Here is a 21025-nt window from a genome sequence, read left to right on the forward strand (position 1 = left end):
AATAATTTATAAATTATCAAGAGTTCATGAGGGAGAGGGAAGCGGGGAGGGAGGGGAAAAAATGAGGACCTGATGCCAGGGGCTTAAATGGAGAGCAAATGTTTTGAGAATGATGAGGGCTATTAGTGTACTAGTGTGCTTTACACAATTGATGTATGTATGGATTGTGATAAGAGTTGTATGAGCCCCTAATAAAATGATTTAAAAAAAAGAAGAGTTGTACCACAATCAATTTTGGACTGTTACATGATTTTGACTTTTGTTCCACAATTTTTTCTCACTCTGCGTTCTAATGCGATTGATCGCTTTCAGAGTAGTTGGCCGCGGTAGCCAGGCACCATGGGGTTCTTCTGGGCTAAGGAACGTGAGGACTGATGTTCTCCTGGCCATGAGTCCAAGGACTAATTGCGTACATTCCCTCTCAGTTTTCTTCACTCTTCTTTCCTCCGGACAGGAGACCAGTAATTGCACCTTAGTTGATCCCTTGCAAGCTTTAAAGACTCCTGCTGCTACTCACCAAAGGAGGATGTAGAGCATTGTTTTTGTGAACGATATTATGCTAATGACCTTGATGTCGTTTGAGGCCATGGGTCTGAACATCAGACCGTGCGTGGTCTCCTGAATCCCCAGACCCAGCAGTTGATTCCCTCAGCCCGTTTTAGAACATTGCCTTTCCTGTATGCGCCACCGCAGTTATGAGTTTATTTGCATCAAAGGTAAGTACACATGGGAACCCTCTTTGCCAAACATATGTATTCCTGAGTATACTCCCACTTTCGCTCCCACCCCCTTTCTGCCAGTAGGTGTGTCTGTACGGCCATACCAGTATTTATCTCGATCTTTTGTTTTAGTCCCACAAGTCCTCGAGACTCTATTTATTCATTCATTATTTTTAGTTTAGATTATATAGTTTCCATTGCACTATCTCCCAACTTACTGATTCTTTCATGTCTTCCCTCCTTTCCGCTGTTTGGGTCCATCTATCTGGATTTTAATTTTGCTAATTGTAATTTTTAGTTCTAAAATTTTCATTTATTTCCTTTTTGTATCTTCTCCTACTTTGCTGAGTCTATTTCATTTTTCATCAGTTTATGAGCACTTGTAAATGTTTTTGTAGTTTTTAAAATAATGGCCGTGTTAAAATATTGGTATGCTAATTTGAATATCAGTGTCATCTGGCTGTTTGGATCTGTTGATCTCCATTTCCCATTTAAGGTGAGATTTTTCCTGGTTCTTGGTATGATGACTGCTTTTCAGTTGGAGCCATGATGATTTGGGTACCGTATTAGGAGACTCTGGCTATTTGTTACATCTCTCTCTATGGCAGATCTGCTGTCACTGCTTCTATGAGTGGAATAGGGATGACAGCTTGTATTGCAAGATAGGGGCGGAAGTCCAGGTTTCCCACTTGGTCTCCATTGCCACTCAGGGTGGAGGAGGAGCGCCTCCTTACTATTGCACTGGGCTTAGAGTCCATCGCCCTCCTCTGGTACAGTGAGAATTGACCTTGCTATCATTCAGTGGTTGACCAAAGTCTTGACCCTTCACCAGCCCTCCTCTGCCACTGCACAACAGGTGGCAGGGGTGAGGTGGGTGTCTCGTTACCAGCCAACAGGGGTGTAAGTCCAGACTCTCATATTGTCATCTTTGCAACTCTCCAACAGGGGAGTGTCTCCTTGCTACTGCCTGGTCTGGATGCATGCCCAAGCGTGGCATTCTTTAACGACCACCACCTCACTAGAAGGGTTGATTGACCCATCAAAGCCTGGAGAAGATGGGAGTATTGGCTCTCCACTCAGCCTTGGCTATGGGATGTGGGGCCAATTTTTTTTTTCCTGTGGTGTTTGGCTGGGTAGCATGGTGATTGCCTAAAGGATTTCTGCTTTGCTAGGCTCGAGAGAAAGCTTTTGTCGGGTTCTTTTTTGGTTGGTGCCTGTTGGTGTTTCTATGTTGCCAGCTTCTCTGAGCCAAAAGAAGACCCATGGAACTCACAGCTGTGCTTGTTCCTTCCGTGGGTCCTGTTCTCCCCAGCTGTTTGCCTTCTCCTCTCCCCCGTGACTCGATAGGTAACCTCTGGACTTAGTGGGGCGATACAGGAAAAATAGGGCTAATACCCTCTGCTCAGAAGTGGCAGTCCTCTGCAGTTCACGTTAGACTTTTCTTTTCTCTTAGTTTCTCTCTCTCAGCGTCATTCATTTGAACTCTGTCAGTTAAAAAAATGGCACTTTTGAAAGAAATCCCACATTTTTGAGATGAGTCTCACTATAGATGCATTTAGAAACAGTCCACTTTCTTGCTTTTAGGATTTGTTGTGTTCAGTTTTCTTATTTGTAACCAGGTGTCCTCAAACTATGGCCTACGGGCCACATCTGGCCCGCTGAGGACATTTATCTGGTCCGCTGAGTGTTTTTGCCCCGCTTTTTTTGTTCGTTTTTGTTTTTTAACTTCAAAATAAGATATGTGCAGTGTGCATAGGAATTTGTTCATAGTTTTTTTTTAAACTATAGTCCGGCCCTCCAATGGGTCTGAGGGACAGTGAACTGGCCCCCTGTTTAAAAAGTTTGAGGACCCCTGTTTATAACGTTTTATAAACTTCATTCTACAATCAATCTGTTGTCTGACAAAAGTATGATATATTTGTGGTTTCTTGCTCTCATGCATCTTTAAGTTGTGTGCATTCAAATCCAGCTTTTATTTTCTTCCTCTGATTTTATGGCATTGAGTTGAGTATATCAATGTTCTTTAAAATTAACTTCTTTCATATTTTTATTTTTTAACATTTTAACTCCTTTCGCAGTCTGGACTTCATTTTGGTGTTTGTGGTAAGGAGCTAGTTTAAGATTTTTTTCCTCCCCCAAACAGGCAATTATCTCAGCACCAGTTTTAGTTTAAGTTGTTTTTTCCTCACTGATTGGAAATGCTGCCCTCATAATTTGCCAGTCTCTTCAGCCTTTTATGTTTTGCTTCTGGGTAATCTATTCTTTTTTAAAGAAAATTTTTATCATTTTTGCCTTTATTACTTGCCCGTTTTACTTCATAATAACTGAAAAAGAAATAGTAAAATCTCCCAGGTTTTACTTATTTAGGTTAACGCTTTATATTGTGTAGCTTTTGTCACAGATAAGGGGCCTTCAATAAGTTTGTGGGGGAAATTCCAGGATCTTTTCCCACAATATACCAAGCTAACAACTGTAATATTTTTACTTTGGATATATTTGCCACATTTTATACCTTTTTGTGTTTGTGGTGATGTAGTGGCTATGCGTTGGGCTGTGATCTGCATGGTCAGCAGTTGAAAACCACCAGCAGCTCTGAGGAAAAAAGACTGGGGTTTCTACTCCCATAAACAGTGCCAGCCTTAGAAATCCACAGGGGGTCGCTGTGAGTCAGCAGTGACTTGATGGGGGTGAGAGTTACCTATCTTGTAAGTTTTTGAAATGTGTCTTATGCAAACATGGGTTGAATTTAAATACATTTCATGTGGAATAGATATAGGTGGATTTATCTAATTTAGTGAAGTAAGTAAACCTTTGTTAGTTTTATGCTATTTAATAAATTAAGAATTCAGTTCATATTCAGCACTGGGCTGTTAACTGCAAGGTTGGTAGTTCAAACCTGCCAGCTGTACTGCAGGAGAAAGATGAGACAATGAGAAAGATGTGTTGGGTTTAGTCTGTATTAAAGTAACTTAGGTAACGTTCCCTTGATACTCTCTGTTGTGCTTGTTAGGTGCCTTCCAGTCAGGGACCCTGTGCACACAGAATGGAACGCTGCCTGGCCTGGCGCCATCCTCACGTTCGTTCTCAGGGTCGAGCCCCCTTTGCAGGTGTTATCTACTGACTTATAATTATGAAAGTTAAAGTTGGATTGGCTGCTTTAACATAAGTTTATCTGTCGCTAGTTACACTTGTACCCTCCCTACTTTCTCCCACCTCTTTTTCCTCCAGAAAACTAAAAAAACCCAGGCCTGGCAATTTTTGTTTTTTAAGAACTCAAGTATTTTAGCTAGATAAAGTTAGTATAAAAAAGAAATAGAAAGTTACTTTTTAAAATAAAGTTTAGTAGTGAGGGAATGTTTATGAAAAATTATCTTTTGCAAATTTAAAATTTCTCCATTGGAGAAGACTAAATTATTCAAGATGTAAGACGTTAAAAAGATCCGAAGGAAGTAACAAAATAGTTGCTGCCTTGCTGGCCACTGATTTCAGCTGACCACTGCCACTGAAGACCCAGATAAATGTATAGACAATGGAGTCCACGGTGTGTTCTTCTGTTTTTGTTTTATTTTAAACATTTCTTCCCAAGCTGTACTCTTTTGGACAGTTATATTTTCAAGGATATTGTAGTTTTGTTAGTTATAGGGTGGCATTTTTCCTGAGTGTCCTTGTCTTTTAATGCTCTCTCTCACTTTTTAATTAAGCAAATAAACTCAAAATCAAAATCTTTAGTTTGGAACCTATTACAAGGAACTATATGTGACCTCCTACCTGGGGGACGGACAACAGAAAGTGGGTGAAGGGAGACGTCGGATAGGGCAAGATATGACAAAATACCAATTTATAAATTATCAAGGGCTCAGGAGGGAGTGGGGAGTGGGAAGGGAGGGAAAAAATGAGGACCTAATGCCGGGGGCTTAAGTGGAGAGAAAATATTTTGAGAAGAATGTACAAATGCGCTTTACACAATTGATGTATGTATGGATTGTGATAAGAGTTGTATGAACCCCTAATAAAACTATTAAAAAAAATCTTTAGTTCAAAAGTATCCGAAATAGTGTTTTCTACATGTATACTTTTGGTTCTAGATGAAAAACTGTTGACACCTTTAGCCCTATTAGCATGTGCTTGTTGTTTTAACAGGTGTTTTATGCAATTCAGAGAAAGCTTTTGAATTGATAGACCATTAACTTTCCTTTTGTAGCATCATTTTATCAAGAATGCAAAGCCTGTGTCGATTTTAAGAGACCTGATCACAGAAGCTATGGAGATCAAAGCGAAGAGACATGAAGAGCAGCAGCGTGAGCTGGAGGAGGAGGAAGAAAATTCGGTTTGTATTTGCCTTCGGGAAATTGACTTTTCCCTCTTGACACATAACTGATTTGCCCAGCTCTTGTCTTGAGCCCTGCTAGCAATAGTAGTTACTTGTTGAGCTGCTAAATGCAAGGTCAGCAGTTCAAAACCACCAGCCAGGTCTTTCTACTCCTGTAAAGAGTATAATCTTGAAACATCAGAGGGGCAGTTCTCCCCTGCCTTATAGGCTCACCATGAATTGGAAGTGAGTAATCATTTTACTGTGACTTTTGCCTCAATAGCACTGACTGTGTTGTTACATTGTGAGGTAGAATTTAATTGATTTATATTAAATGCTTGCTACCCTTAGGTCTTAAGAACTAGGGATAAGTGAGAGGTAAGGTTGCTGGAATACACTTGCACAATGCCTTATCTCTAGTTGGTATTCCGTGATTGTTGAGAACAGTCATGAATGCGGTCAATTGTGTGCCATATCTTTGGGAACTTTCTTGAACTTGTCAACAACTGTGCTGTAGATAACAAGTACTGCAGTAGAAGAGGGGTTATGAGAGAAAGCAGAAAGGACAAACAAGGGCTGAGTGTGTTGAACTTGCTGGTTCCATTTACATTTTTCATACGTTTGTGAATGTACATTAATTCTACAGAAATAGTGGGTAATACAGAATTATTTTAATACTTTGGCTCTTGTTTCAAGGGATTTTATAATTCCCATACTGGGTTCTTGTCCAGCAATAAGTAATAAGTGCTTCAAAAAGTTCATGGAAAAATGGAATGAAAAGACTGGATTTTTCCCCATGAATTCTCTGAAGCCCCTCATCTATTTAGTTTCAGATGTCTTTCCACTTGACACACATCTAGCATTTTGTACTTTCAGAAACACTTGATCAGCTATTATTCCACTTGCTCTTTACGCTTGCTGGTGTTTAGTGGTGTTGTCCCTTTTAGCAGTTGAGTAAAATTATAAGAGAAATGGTTTGCTGAAGTTTGGAATCAGGAGTCAGAAATGAAAGATTTATCTACTTTGAAACTCCCATGATCCTTCATTTCTACCCAATGCTCACTTTCCTTTAACTTAATTTATTGCTTTTTGAGCAACATTGGCTTAATCCGGTTTACACCATCTCGGAGAGGGTCATTCGTGTTCACTGAGAAGCCAGTCTTTGCCCCTCTGTGCTGGCACTCACTGGCCTTTTCTGGGCTTTGACAGGATATGTGTGGACTTCCAGTTACTACTGGGCTGGCGAGATACCTTAGCCACCAGTAGGCCGGTGTTTAGTTTTGCTTCATCCTTATCTGCCTGTACGTAATTACAGGCTGGTTTCCATTTTCTCAGATAGGTAGAGAACTGTGGGCGCCTCCTGTGTTCTTTTTGACACAGCCCTCTGCTTCTTTCCTTCCTTGCAGACCCTCCTTTTCCTCAGACATGCCTCTCCCTTGCTGGGCTACAGCCTCAAAGGCTCCTTTTAGATTTAAACACACTTTTGAACATGACAAAAGGCCTTTCCTTAGTCAGGGCCTTTACATGCCATGCACCCCAAAGTTTCACAGCTTAAAACAGCACACATTTCCTAAGGCAAAGTGTCTGTGGATCAGGACCGAGTAGTAGTTTGGTTAGAGGGTGCTGAGGGAGGATCTCTCACGAAGTGTCAGTCCCATTCTCAGTCAGAATCTGCTCACTGCAAGGCCTGATGAGGGTAACTCACCTCTTAGGGCTGTGGACTTGCTGCCCCAGAGCTTGGCTGGGATGAGCCTCACTCACTGTAACCAACACCAGGTCCACAGTGCCGTGGCCGGACTTTGTTTGCTGCCTGTGGCTTCTGTCCTTCAAGTTCCTGTGGCCTGCTAAACTAGATACCACTCACACACAAGGGGGCTTCTAAACGTTTATGGGGCAGTTACATTATCTTTACGTTTCAAGAGCGCCCTCGTGGCCTAGTGGTTACACTTTTGGCTGCTAACTGCACAGTCACTAGTTCGAAACCACCAGCTACTCTGCAGGAAAAGAGGACGCTTTCTCTTCATGAAGAGTTACAGTCTTGGAAATGTATGGGGCATTTCTACCCTGTCCTGTAGGGTAGCTGTGAGTAGGAACCAACTCAATGGCAGTTGGTTGTTATGTTGTTATTGTTGTTGTTAATTCCATCTATCCACAAATGTTTTGAAGCCTCCTTGTATTTATCCTTGGAAGCTTTCCAGCGTCTAGATTTTTTTTGATTTCTTCCTTTTGCTGCCACTTCCTCCTCTGTGCTCTGTGTCTTTGTGAGTTGTCTTTTTTCTGTGTCTTTTGAGATTTTTGGATGAACTTTGAGAGACATAGGCATAAACCTGCATGTTCATGCTTCAGTTTTAATGGATGCTGTTGTCTTTTCTGGAGTGCTTTGTAATTGTAATTGTGAATATGGGGCTTGAATTACAGTATTTAATATGATCAATTTGGAAGTATATATCCATAAAGCAATATCTTTACAGATTGTATGGTTCCCAGATTCTGTTGTTGTTAGGTGCTGTCGGGTCAATTCCAACGGAGCAGAACACTGCCCGGCCCTGCGCCAGCCTCACATTTGTTAGCGTGCTGGGGCCCAGTGCTGCAGCCACCTTGTCAGCGCATCTTGTCCAGGTCTTTCTCTTTCACTCGGCTCTGTTCTGTTGGGTTCTGGACATGTTACTAGTCAAAGTGATCAAAGCAGGGAAGAGAAGGCTTCTAAACATTGCCAAAAAATCAGAGCCATTAAGGCAAGGCATGCCAAATTAGTAGTTAATCAGAAGAGAAATAAATGGATGTTTTCTTCTGAATTACTGGAGCTTTTGCCAAAGAATTTTCTGTACACCCTAGAGCAGCAGTGCAGTCTTGCTTCCCCTCCTCCCTCCCCCCATGAGAAGGGTTGTATAGTAAAGAGCTCGTATTTCACAGATTTGCGCTTACCTAACATCTGTCTGTTATGCTGTGCATCCTCGCTTCTTTCCACCTTCTACTCACCGCTATGACCAGGGCCCAGGAAACTGACTGGTTAGTTTCCCTCAGATGGTGCCTTCAGTCGGCAAGTTCTGGTTTAGCTGGGGTACTGAGGACACGGCAGAGGGATTAGGAGTATTTGGGATTGCGGTTGTGTTTCCATGGAGGGGCCTTGGGAGTGCTGTCGGGTGATTGCTGGACTGCTAACACAGAGTTAGGGATTCCAGCCCACCACATGCGAGATGAGGCTGTCTGCGCCTGCTCACCCTGTGGAGGGGCACGGTGAGTCAGAATTAACTTGGTGGTAGCGGAGGTGTGAGAGAGAGAGTTGTTTTCATTGAGAGTAAGCCTCCTCTTTCAATGAGGTTTTTCAAAGAGGAAAGGTCTTTTTAGCCTGGCGAGAGATCTGCGTGGCCAGGTGTATTTGTTTGGTAAGACCACAGTAACAAATCAGTAAAAACTGGGAGTTTAAAGCAACAGACATTTGAAATCAAGGGGCTGGCAGGGTCATCTCCCCTTCAAAACCTCCATAGGAGGGGAATCCTCCTTTTAGCATTCTGTACCCCAGGCATTCCCTGGCTTATTCTGCGATTCTCCATTCTCCACCCTTGCCTACCCACTGTGTGAGATTTTTTGTCATATAGGGACGCCAGGTGGACTGGATCCGGCAGACCCCAATAACCTCATTTCAACTTATTAACCTTATTTGAAATAAGGGCACATTCATAGGTTCTATGGGTTAGGACTTCAGCAAATCTTTGGTGGGGTGGAGGGTTGGTGAGAGGGCATGTGCAGAATTCAACCTCAAAGCCAGGTTTTGTACTGTATCTAGTGTTAGCCTGGGCCACCTGTATTCTCTAGCAGTCCCGAGGGCAGCCTTTTGGGTCCTGAACCTGAGTGGGTCCTTCTCTAGCAACTGAACTGTTATGTATCAAGCCAGTGAGGCATTGCCTGAGGTGGCCAACCCTGTCACCTAGCAAGAAAGAAGTTGCTTGTTGGGCATTGTAGGAGATGCCCTCGGATCATTAGTGTAAAAGAACACATGTGTGTTCTTATATACTGTAAATCTCTGAATCGTCTCAATGTTCACCTTTTACAGAGTTTCTGTGAACATAATTGCTTTTTATTCAGTACGAAATACATTTTCTTGTCACCAAGGAACATTCAGAATAGGTATAAATCAAGTTGATGTGAATCATCTCTATAAGATTTGAAAAGATCTTTCCCTATAAAATATTAAAAGATGCATTCATTTTAAAAATCACTCCCACCTAGTACCCTTTGCTAAATGTTTTCTAAGTGTCTGAGGAAATGAGGAAATAGGGAGGGCGTAGGGGGGAGAAACCCCACTCCACACCAGCCCAGGGCCGATTTCCATGAGGCAGAGGCCAGACATGCCTCCACCCTGTCCTTCTGTACCATACTCTGACCCCGCCCGCGCCTCCCACTGCACTCTGCTGCTCTGCTGGCTTGCTTCATCCATTTCCATGGCTGTACGGAGCTCTCAGGCAGCCCTCACAGTGACAGGGTTTACTAGAGAAGCTAACTGGTTCCCACAGATCAGGATCAGAAAACATTCAGGCTACAATCTTTGGTCCACAGGAGTGCCTCTTCTCAGCCAGCAGCCATGAGGGCCCTTGGACGCTGCTTTGTTGTGTGAGGTGGGGACCCTGCTGCTCTACCTCGCCGTCTCTGTCTCGTACACCCCTGTGGCCCCACCTCGGGTGCCTCTGCCACCTCCCAGGAATCTCGCATGCGTTTGGATGGTGGCTCTTCGTACTTGATGATTGTGGGATTCTTCTCCCTCTGCTTTGGCGATGGCTCCCTTATACCCTAAGGAATGGCAAAACTGACCAGTTCCCTCTGAGCGCCTCACGCACTCTGTGTGCATGGTCTCACCCACTCTTTTGGTGGGTGCTGCAAAGACATGGACAGAAGAGCGGTGTTTAAGCAGTTGCACTCCCCATACTGCTTTACTCTGAAAAGTGATGGCAGGCTGTTTTCTTGCTAGAGGAATGTAGAGTTTGTTTTGTCCTTGTCCAAATAACAAATTATACGTATGACTCACTCGCAGTCTGTGTGCTGTAGCTACTTATAATGGGGAGGAGCTCCTTGAGACTTGTCTGGCTGAATATGTAGACGATTTAGCAGAGGGCTAGAGCGTGCAATCTCTTTGTCTCTGGGAACCACCGGTTCCACGGGGGTGTGGAGACTAGTGCCTTGTTTTCACTCTGCATAATTTCTGATTTTACTGGTCTAGGGGAGGACCCAGGCATGCTTGACCTCCCACCTCCCGCCGGATTCTCATGTGCAGCCTGGCCGAAAGGCACTGACCTAAAGGCTTTATTTAGCATTGGGCCTTTGATCTAACTCGTACTCCATAATTCTTTGTTCCCACTGAAATATTTGTGGAGGATTTTCTCAGGTTTTCTTTTTTTTGGTTTACATATAAACTTTAAATTTTTGCACAGTTTATGATTTACAAAAGAATTTGCAGAGATTCCCTATGCCTGAATCCAGTGTTGCCTGTAGTGAACGTCTTAACATCTGCATGGGGGCATTGTCGCAATTCACGAGCAAATATTGACACATGTTATTAACTAAAGTCCACAGTCTGTCCTGACTTTCTTTTACCTGGTGTCGTTTTTCTCTGTTGGAGTCCATCTAGCGCAGCGGTTCTCAACCTGTGGGTCACGACCCCTTTGGGGGAACGGCCCTTTCACAGAGGTCGCCCGATTCTTAACAGTGGCAAACTTACAGTTATGAAGTAGCAACAAAAAGTATTTTATGGTTGGGCGGGAGGCTCACCACAACACGAGGAAGTGCATGACAGGGTAGAGGCATGAGGGAGGTTGAGAACCACTGATCTGGAATATGATCTTCCATTTAGTTACCATGGCTCCATGCCTCTTCCTGATGGCCATGGTTTCTCGAACTGTCCTTGTTGGGGATGGCCTTGGCAGTTTGTAGGAGTACCGCTTCAGTATGCTGTTAGGATGCCTCTCATGCGGAATTCCTCGGTTTCCCCATGAGGAGACTCGTGGTAGGTCCTTAGGTCAAGAGCACCTTCTGTCAATATCAGGTAGTTCTGTTGGTGTTAACCATGGTACCCTGGCAGAGGTGGAAGCCATCCGTTTTCTCTAAAGTACAGCTATTCTTTCCCCTTCCCATTCTGCTCAGGAAGTTCCCTGTGGACAGCGTACAATACGAAACATCGCTTCTTCCCATTGCTCACTTTCTCCACCTCCTCCCCGGCCGCGCTCGCTTCGGACCAGTGTCTGGGTCAGATGAGGTCACTTTGTTGTTGTGAGTTGCTGTGCAGTCAGTTCCAGCTGACAGTGACCTGACCTGTGAGGATCAAAACTTCCCCGTAGTATTTTCAAGGCTGTGGCCTTCTGGGGATCACTCTGGGACTTGTTTAATTCGAAGTGTCAGCCCTGGGTCATCCAAGTCCCCTTCTGTAGCTGGCAATTGGATATGCATGTGAGGCTGAACTCTGTGGGAGAAGTGGGGCAGTTAGGGAAGCAGCAGGATTCTAGAGGTAGTAGTTAAATTCTGAGCACAAAAAGGTTACCCCCAAAGTGTTTGTTTTTTAAAGTAAACACAAGACCTCTTCTAGTAGTGGCCTGAGGTGATCTGTCAAGATGGTTCACTACTCCCTTGACCCAGAAACCCACCACAATCATGTAAATCAAGAGGCTCGCATCTCCAGGTCCACTTTAAGAACACCAGTGAAACTGCCCAGGCCATCAAGAGTATGCATATCCAGAAAGCCGCCAAATATTTGAAAGACATCACTCTGCAGAAGCAGTGTGTGCCCTTCTGTTGTGACAAAGGCGGCATTGGTATGTGTGCCCAGGCCGAACAGTGGGCTTGGTCACAGGGTCCGTGGCCCAAAAAGAGTGCTGAACTTTTGCTGCACATGCTTAAAACTGCAGAGAGTAATGCTGAGCTTAAGGGTTTAGATGTGGATTCTCTGGTGATTGAGCACATCCAGGTGAACAAAGCCTCAAAATGGGCCGCCAGACCTACAGAGCTCACAGTCGGATCAGCCCATGCATGCACTCCCTCTGCCACACTGACATGATCCTGAATGGAAAGGGACACATTGCTTCCAAACCAGAAGAGGAGGCTGCACAGAAGGAAAAAGATCAACCAGAAGGAACTGAAGGAGCAAAAATGTATGGCCCGGGAATAAGTTAAGCTTAAAATAATAAAAGTTAAAAACAAACCTGACATCACCCCCATCATGTCTGATTAGTTCCTTGTCCTTTGGGCTTCACTTGTCGTCGGCAGACGCATGCTCCGATATGCTCCTGTGGGATCCTGTGCCTAAACTCCCAATAGTGCTCTCATGATTTTCACCGACCATTTTCTAAGCTGCTTTCACTAAAGTGTACGGTTCTCAAAGACAGGACTGTAGCTTAACACACTTCTGGGCACTCACTAAGTATGGGACAAATCCCTAGAAAATGGACAAATCTCTGTGTGTGCTTCTTTTGTAATCAGCTTTACCGGACCCCACCCTAACTTACTGTGTCGCACAGTGCTGCAGTCAATAGCACAGAGTGTATCTGCTTGCAAGAATGACATGGCAAAAGCACTGGCTCTATGTCTCCAGCAATGCCGGAGACAAATGCCTGAGGAGGATTTGGCTTGGGCAGGGGTGAGGGGACTGTTTGTTTTCTTGCTGTCTTGACCTCCTCAGCCCCAGAGTTCCATTTATATTGGGAGTTTCAGTAGTGTAAACGGCCTGTTAAAATCAATATTGGTTTAGTGTGCTTCAAAGCCCTCTTCTGAAATGTATGTTTTGGAGGATGATTCCTTAAAAAATCTTCATAATATTATCATTTCTAGGTTTATACAAATGCTATTTCTTCTGATAAGTGTGTGTTAAGGCTTCTAATTGCTCTTTGAACACTATCATTTGGAACAGAAAAAGGAATAAAAGAGAAAGAGAAGAAATTCCATTCAAAGACAAACCAGTCCTTTATTATTTATATTCTAGAAACAAAGGTCTGCGTCATAAATCTTTTCCTTTAAAGCAATTTAGAATGCAGTGATAAAGTGATAGGAATAGTTGACATTTCTCTTGCACGTTTCCACCAGTTTTGGGGGGATTGGCAGCTATTACTTGGGCTCTTGCTATTGTGTGCATTTTACGATGGAGGTGATGGACACTCACTGCCCTTAAGAAATCTAAACCTTGTTTATATAAAGATATGACTTATGGCATCTTAGAGTATTTTAAAAATATATATCAGTTTTTTAAAAATGTCAGCCACGATCTTATCTCTGAAAGGTACAGACAGGTACCCTAGTAGTTAGGGTTATAATCTGTTGTGAACCCAGTTTGTCTGTAAAGCGCCACCGAATGGAACTTGTTCAAGTCTTTTGTCTTTGGTGCCCTCTTGTGGTTCTTTTACAAACTACGTGTAACAACAACCGATTTTAAAGGTGTTATTCTTACTTTAAAATATTTGATTGTATAAGCTTCTTGATATTTTGTTAATCCTTTGACATGTTTTTGGCTGAGAGAGAAGCAGAAAAGTCATGGTTAAGGTTTCTTTTACTTTTCAATTTACTCTATTGTGTATCAGTGTTGTGCACAGGGATGTAAGATAATCTTTTGTTTGGAAACTTTTATATGATGCCAAGAACTTGTACCGTCTTGCATCACAGAGCCTCTGAAGTCCTGCCCACACGCCTTCTCACCATTTAGGCATGTTGTACTGACGAGCAAGGTTCCTTCCCACCCCCTCACCCCACTTCTTTTTATGACTTTTGGAGATCCTGAAAGCTTTGATGTAACTTTAAAACATGCCTGTGAACATGCAAAAAGTTCGGCTGTGTGAAGCGAGAAGGCAGATGATTCTGTCAAAGACAGGTATGTCAGAGCCAGCAGCTGTTTCAGCTGTTACGCCGGCTTTGCAGCGCAACCGAGGGACCACCTACTTACAGGGATAGGAGGATCCTTTATTCTTCGCACAGCGCAGAGCTTCATCTCTTCACATTGTTGAAAACAAACCTCCTAACGTCTTTTCAGCTTATTCCACAATGAAGCAGTGCTTCACAGGCAGCTCTTTGAGGGAAACAATGTTGACTTTTGGATCTCATCTCAGTAGAGTTGAACATAGTACTAATAAGGTCAGGGTTAACTAGCGATCCTGCTGTAGGCCATTTCCCTCACAGCATACAAACAACAGAAGTGTAGGAGCACTGATAAGACAGAACAGGGGAGCAGAGCCCGGGCACTACCCTTTGCCATATCTTGGCAGTTTACCAGAAATGACTCAGATTTGTGTATTGACACAAGTTCGAAACTCACCGCTGTGCAGTTGATGCCGACTCAGCGTTCTGTAGGGCAGGGTAGAACTACCCCTGTGGGTTTCTCCACCAGAGTAGAAAGCCTGTCTTTCTCCTTGAGAGAGAGGCTGGTGGTTTTGAACTGCTGATCTTGTGGTTAGCAGCCCAGAGAGTAGTGCACTAAGCCACCAGAGCTCTCACGTGACACACATCAGCCTAGAGTGAGAGAGAGACAGAGAGGGAGACAGAGAGAGAGAGACGGAGAGAGAGACCGACCCCCACCTCCCAGCCCGTGCCCAGGCTTTCTGGTTGCTTCTTAAGTAGGCTGTCACCACCAGTGACCACTTAGGCTTCCCTCCCTCCCTAAGTGCTGAAACGGTGTGCCATGAGGTTACCTTTTGGTTTAGATGACTAACGGTGTTTTGGTTTCTGTCGTCCTCTTCTCACATTAGAGTCTTTCACAGCCTCCTTTTTAGAAGCAGTTTGGTCTCCCTAGGTTCTGAATATTGGGGGTTAACTTTCTATCTCATTAGCTCTTGCTAGGCTGTCCAGAAACTTTCTAGAATATGGTGGTTCGTGTTTTTTTTCATCATTTAGGTCAGTTTCAACTTGTTATTTCTGTTTCTGTAGGATTCTATTTTGGCCGAACTCTAATCGCCTCAAATCTAGATTTCAATAATAACCTTGTGATTCTAGTCTATCATCTTCTCTAGTGTGTTCCTCAGCTTCCGAGGCTCCCATCACTTCGCTGCTCAGCAATTTGTGCTTGACATAAACTGGCACAGATGCTAGTAAGTTTAAAGCTTTCCTTGCATGCTAAGCTATCCTGTAAAGCGATGAAACTCACTTTATCACTGCTGTGCATTCTAGCCCAAATCTTAATGCCACCGTTCATGATCTTTCCTCATGTTATCTTAAAAGTCCTCTTTTTCCAGGAACCAAATTTAACCTTTCAAGTTCTCAGCTAAACCCTCTTCTTCAGCAGGCCTCTGGACTAGGTTAAAGGGGTTTATTCTCTGCTCCCATCACACCCCTCTTACATGTGTGGTGCCTTTTTGTGGGTTGCGGGGGCTGTGGTGGTATAGTGGGTTACACTTTGGGCTGCTAACCACAAGGTCAGCCATTTGAAATCACCAGAGAGAAAGAGGAGGCCTTCTACTCCTGTAAAGAGTTACAATAAAGTATTAGAAATCCACAAGGGGCAGTTCTACCCTGTCCTGAGTCAGAATCAACTTAAAGGCAGTGAGTTTGGTTTTAACCAAATTCTAGTGTTGGTGTGAGTTCTGGGTATTTGGCTGCCAATCTAGTGTTGGCTGTTCAAATCTCCCACTGTTGCTTTTGGGAAAGATGAGGCTGTTTGCTTCCATAAAGATTTATACTGTCAGAATCTCTGTAGCTGTAGAGGCTTGCTATGACTTGTAATGAAGCCTGGTGTGGGGTCGTGGGTTATATGTTGGGCCACTAACCAAAAAGTCAACCGTTTGAACCTGCCGGCTGTTCTAGGGGACAAAGAGGGGAGGCAAGTTCTACTCAGTCCTGTGGGGTCCCTATGAGTCTGAATCAATTCTTTGGGAGCATTTCCCCGTACCCTCAAACCCAATTCCATGACGCACAACAAACAAAAAAGCCACCTTGTGGTTAGTAGCTCAGTGAATAACGTACTCCACCCCCAGGGCTCCTCTCTGTGGAGTAAAAATCCCACTCACTACCATCCAGTCGCCAACCCCTGACAACCCTGGAGGGCAGAGTAGAACTGCCCCTGTGGGTTTCCCAGGCTAACTCTTTAAGGGAGTAGAAAGCTTGGCTTTCTTCCGCAGAGTGGCTGATGGTTTTAAACTCCTCACCTTGCATTTAGCAGCCCAACACAAGTCTGCAAATTGTAAAGGGGCTTCTCCCTGCCCCCACCCCCTCATCTTTACCCAGAATCCAGGTGAGATAGACAAACTTGCTTATCATCTCCTTTGCCTTCGGGTGATTACCTGCTTTTCCAATTCCCAGTCTCTTGCAGAGGTGCCAGGCATACCGCTTTACTTTTGTGAGAACATGGTATCTTGTTCACTCCCCTTTATACCTTCAAATAGAAACCCCGTTTAAAGACGCGTTCCATCACAATTACGGTCACCTGGCCAGAGGGCAGCCACAAGGTCAGGTGTAGCGTATCAGTCCAGGGGCTCACTCTGCCCCTTTGGGCCGGTTGGAGATTTCCTTTATTATCTGGAAAGCTCAGCTACACCTTTAGTGTGCGCTTGTTATGTGTACTGTTTGGCCTTTGGGTGCCATCCCTTCATAAGCACCTTTAAGAGGGATTGAAGCTACCCAGACCTTTAATGCCTCCTGCGCTAACAGAAAGTTTGGTGGCAAGTCCTTTAGGAACGACTGATCTCCTTCCGGAAGGCCACTTCTTATGAGGCCTCCAGGGCACGTGTCTGCTCTGACAGACATGGCGGCCAAGAAGTGGAATGGACTTTATGGCAACTGATTGGTTGCTTAGGCTATTTAAGTGTGCTATGGCAGACTTACATTTTAAGATTTAATAAAAACGGTATATTTTCTTTTCAGTGATGCTGCTTCCCAAATCTCTTTAATAGAAGACATATTCTATTGTTCTGATACTTGCTTTGATGTTCAACCGGTTATTTGTGATACAAATACAAGAGGGGGCTTCAAAAAGTTCATGGAGGATTGAATGAAAAGATAAGGAGTTTTTCCCTTGAGTGTTTTAAGACCCCCTGGCATGTAACAAAACATTCTCATTTCAGTATTTTGATAAGTACAATTCAGTTGAGGTTAGTTACATTCATCATGAATTTTACAGTCTTGTGTGGAGTTGGCTCACTTGTATTTTTTGCCTGAAGAATAATAGTTTACACACACACACACCATTGCTATGGCAGGGTGCACACTCAGGAGCATTGTAGACTTGGCATCTAAGCCATCACGAGAACGGTCACTGCTGATAATCCAACTTGTGGAGACTGAGACTGTAGGAATGTGTGATTGCTCCAGAATAAAAAAATCATGAATACCCTTTCAAGAAGAGCAGTGGAGACCAGAGCATGCACACTGCTACCAATGAGAGCCGGCAACACAGGGAATCCAGGAGGGAGAAACCCCTCAGGGCCAACAAGGAGAGAAGAGATACCATAAGGATTAGGGAAGGGTGGGGGAAGGGAATAAATCACAAGGATCAATCTAGAACCCCCTCCCAGGGGGGAAAATAACGGAAAAGTGAGTGAGGGGTGACAGAGGATGATGTAAGCTATCAAAAAAATAATCTATAACTTATCAAGGGTCTGTGAGGGAGGGTGGGCGGGGGAGGGAGGGGGAAGAAATGGGGAGCTGATATCAGGGGCTCAAGTGGGTAGAGAATGCTTTGAAAATGATGATGGCGGCATATGTGCAAATGTGCTTGACACACTGGATGACTGTGCGGATTGTGATAATAGATGTAAGAGCCCCCAGTAAAAGTATTTAAAAAAAAAAAAGAAATGGAAGTCCTTTGAGTATTTCTAATTAGGACTCCCGTTTAACCGAATGCCTTCTAACAACGTCTCATTAGTAATAAAATTGATGAGTCCTTTCAAGAGTTTTGTGTAAGTGTCCTGCAAACCATTCACACCGGAGCGGTACATTTAGAAGGCGCTAGACACCAACACAAGGACACCTGATGCAAAGCCTGTGATTATTCCCGCGGGTGGTACCGCCTGAGCAGTGCAGTGGGATTTTCTAATAATGTTTTCAAATATTTGTATTCCATGTGGATCGTATGATTCACAAGCTGGATTATCATCAGTGCTCTGTGTTGCATTCCTGGCACATGAGGACCACGGACTGAAATGCGCTGTCTTCCTAACTGAAGTTGGCCGCTCGCTCCAGTGCGGACGCATCTGCTCTGCAGACCTTTGTTTGTAATGTTGCATGTTTGTCTTTCTTTCTCTTAGCACTAACACACTATATCTAAGTGAAGTATAACTTTGGGAAAACATTGCACACGACGAGTTTGCTTTAAAGAATCTAAAAATTATGAAATGCCATTTTCACAATAACCTAAAGCACTAAGAATAATTTTCGGAGTTAGCGATGTTTTAAAAATGCAAAGTATTGCCGAAAGTTTTCAGCACCATCGCGTTATTATTAGTGGCAGGGTTTTCTAATTTCATGTAAAGTAGTTTCTCCCTCCAGCTGTACTTTATTAATTACTGTTTTGGGGCGGGGGTGGGGTGGGGGGGAGCGCCCTCCTGCTGGTGAATTCAATGTTTGCTTGTTGTTTTTTTCCCCATTGCTATTAAAATAAAAAAGAGTTCAATTTGTAAATGAGATTAGCATCTTCTAGCAAAGTGACGATGTAAGTGAGAATAATATGCAGTAAAAGCAATCCTTTCTCAGCCCAGTTAATGGTTTTCAATTTTACAGATAATTTAAGTCAATTGTGTGAATCCAGAGGTCCGAGTTTCATCATCCCTTTGTAGCTGGAACTCCAGCTTAGACTCGAGGGAGGCTGAAAGGGCTGTTTCTCACTGACCAGATGTTCTGTTTCTCGTTAAGCCCAATCGTCACAGTGCTGAATCCTACAAGGATAAAGAGGCAAATGACTCACATATAAAAATAGATGTAGTGTTTGGGGATAAGCTGGTCAGAACCATGACAAAATAAGATACTAAATTAGCAGTAGAGTTTTTAAAGGAACTGATAGAAAATAACTCCCCCACCCCAGTGGGGGGAGTGGGGGGGTCTGCTAGAAAGAATAAATCCCAACTCTTTGTTTAATTAGCTTTATGACCAAGAGCCGATCAATGTATATGCATTTTTTTCATCTACTACATTAGCAAGAGGAAACATGCTGTAGCTAACTTGTTATATGTATGTGTGTAGACTTAGGTGTGGAAAACAGTGTAGGTACTGTAAAGATCTTATACATGTGGAAATTTGATTTTGGGTGTTTGTGTCCGACAACTGGTTAGAATCTTGCTTCGCCATGTCCTTGTTGTATGTCCCTGGACAATTTAGTCTGGACATTTGAGCTTCAAGTGTGTCCTTTGCACAGTTGAAACATTAATGGCACCCAGATGTATGTAGTAGCTCCCATCCAAGGAACCCTGGGGTGTAGTGGTCACAAGTTGCGCTGTGATTTGCACTGGGCTTTGGTATAGAAGGTCAGCGGTCCGAAACCACCAGCAGCCCCTCTGGTGAAAGAGGGACTTTCTACTCCTGGGAACTCAGTGGGGTTGCTATGAGTCAGCATGTACTCAATGGCAGTGAGTTGAGCTCCTTGTTGATGGGTAGGTAGTAAGAGGAGTAAAGGGAGGCAGCTGATGAAAACAACCTTGGTGAAGAGTTTGGAACTGGTTGGTGATAACTAGTGTTATAATTATTAAATGAATAATGAATGGAATAATTTCTGGTTTATGGCTTTTCTTTCCCAATTTTTCTTGGCAAGCCATTTGTTTTGAAATCATAAATTGGTTTAAATCAAATTAGACACTAGAACCTCACCTCACATTGTCCTGGCGCCTGTGCCTTGGCACTCCCTCATGCTGAGGGCTTAATATTTGTTTAATAAATTACATAGTAGGGACAGGGCTGGATCCCAGGCAGGCAACTTTGTGAGCAAGATCTGGTCATTGCGCCTATGGATTGTAGAGTCTAAGAGGATTAGACCAGCCTTGCCTAATAGATGTATGATCCAGGTTCTATGGGAACATAGAAGTGTGGCACCAGACCCAGTCTTGGGGTATTTGAGCTGAGCAGGGATGACTGAGTGTAATTCCGATAAGAAAAGGAGTCACAAGACACCATGCCCAAACATTTGTATATATGTTGACATGGATTGGCTGCTCATCCTCTAAGACCTAATGCCAGGGCAGGCTCTTTGTGAGGTGCCTTCCTATTGCTTAAGGCAGAGATAGTGGTGCTACTCTTGGATTCCCACCATGCTTTGTCATCACTTAGAGCACCCCACAGCGCTCTGTGACATGCTGGACCCCTCCAGTTGGTTTCTTCTGTGTCTGAACAAAAGTAGGACCTGTTCACCTTTGTGATCTCCAGTGCCTGTGCGCTCCTTGCCAGATGATAAATGTGCAACCAGTGCTTGTTGGCTCAGCTAGGAAGAAATTACCAATGGATTTGTTTATTAAATACTTATTAAGTGCTTACCATGTGCCGAATATTCTAGGTATGGGGGACTAAGCTGTGAAAGGTAATTTGCCTTCCCTTATCAAGTATGCATCCTAGTGGTGGAGATCATCAGCATATAAACAAATATAGACATAAATAAGGCCAGTTAGTGATATCTGCCCAGAAGCATACAGAAGGACAAACGAATTGAAAAGGATGGAGGCTTCGGTTTTAGATTGGGGGGGGGGGTCAGTACAAGCCTCACCTCACTGAAGAGACAGTGACATCTACATAGAGACCAAATTACTTAAAGGGCCAGGCTGTCTTGTGGAAGAGCAGTCCAAGCAGAGGGGTTAGCCAGTTTGAAGACATGGCCAGTGTGAAGACATGGCTAGAAGACAGGAAGAACATGCCTCGAATGCTTGAGAGACAGCAGAGAAGGGCAGCCTGGCTGGAGCGTGATGAGCAGGAGGAATGTGATGGGAAGTTGACCTGGATGGCAGATGCTCCTGGGTCAGGTCACTCTTGGCCATGGTAAGTTTGAATTTTATTCAGAGTCATGTGGGAAGCTACAGGGAAGAAATGCACCAATCAGGGTGCAGTATAGCACCGATGAAACACA

General features: G+C 43.8%; 1 protein-coding gene across 2 annotated transcripts in view; it reads left to right on the top strand.

Moving 5' to 3' along the window:
* The window catches only part of STK3 (serine/threonine kinase 3), a 290300-nt gene that overhangs the window by 183713 nt on the left and 85562 nt on the right, over positions 1-21025 (top strand). For both annotated transcript variants that reach the window (XM_045286470.1, XM_045286473.1), the window contains one exon: positions 4921-5046. In XM_045286470.1, coding sequence (XP_045142405.1) covers positions 4921-5046 — 126 coding nt within the window. The remainder of the gene's footprint in view (positions 1-4920; positions 5047-21025) is intronic.

The sequence above is a fragment of the Echinops telfairi genome, unplaced genomic scaffold (assembly GCF_000313985.2).
Source record: "Echinops telfairi isolate 266 unplaced genomic scaffold, ASM31398v2 ScPeMD7_1;HRSCAF=3_0, whole genome shotgun sequence".
Lineage (NCBI taxonomy): Eukaryota > Metazoa > Chordata > Mammalia > Afrosoricida > Tenrecidae > Echinops > Echinops telfairi.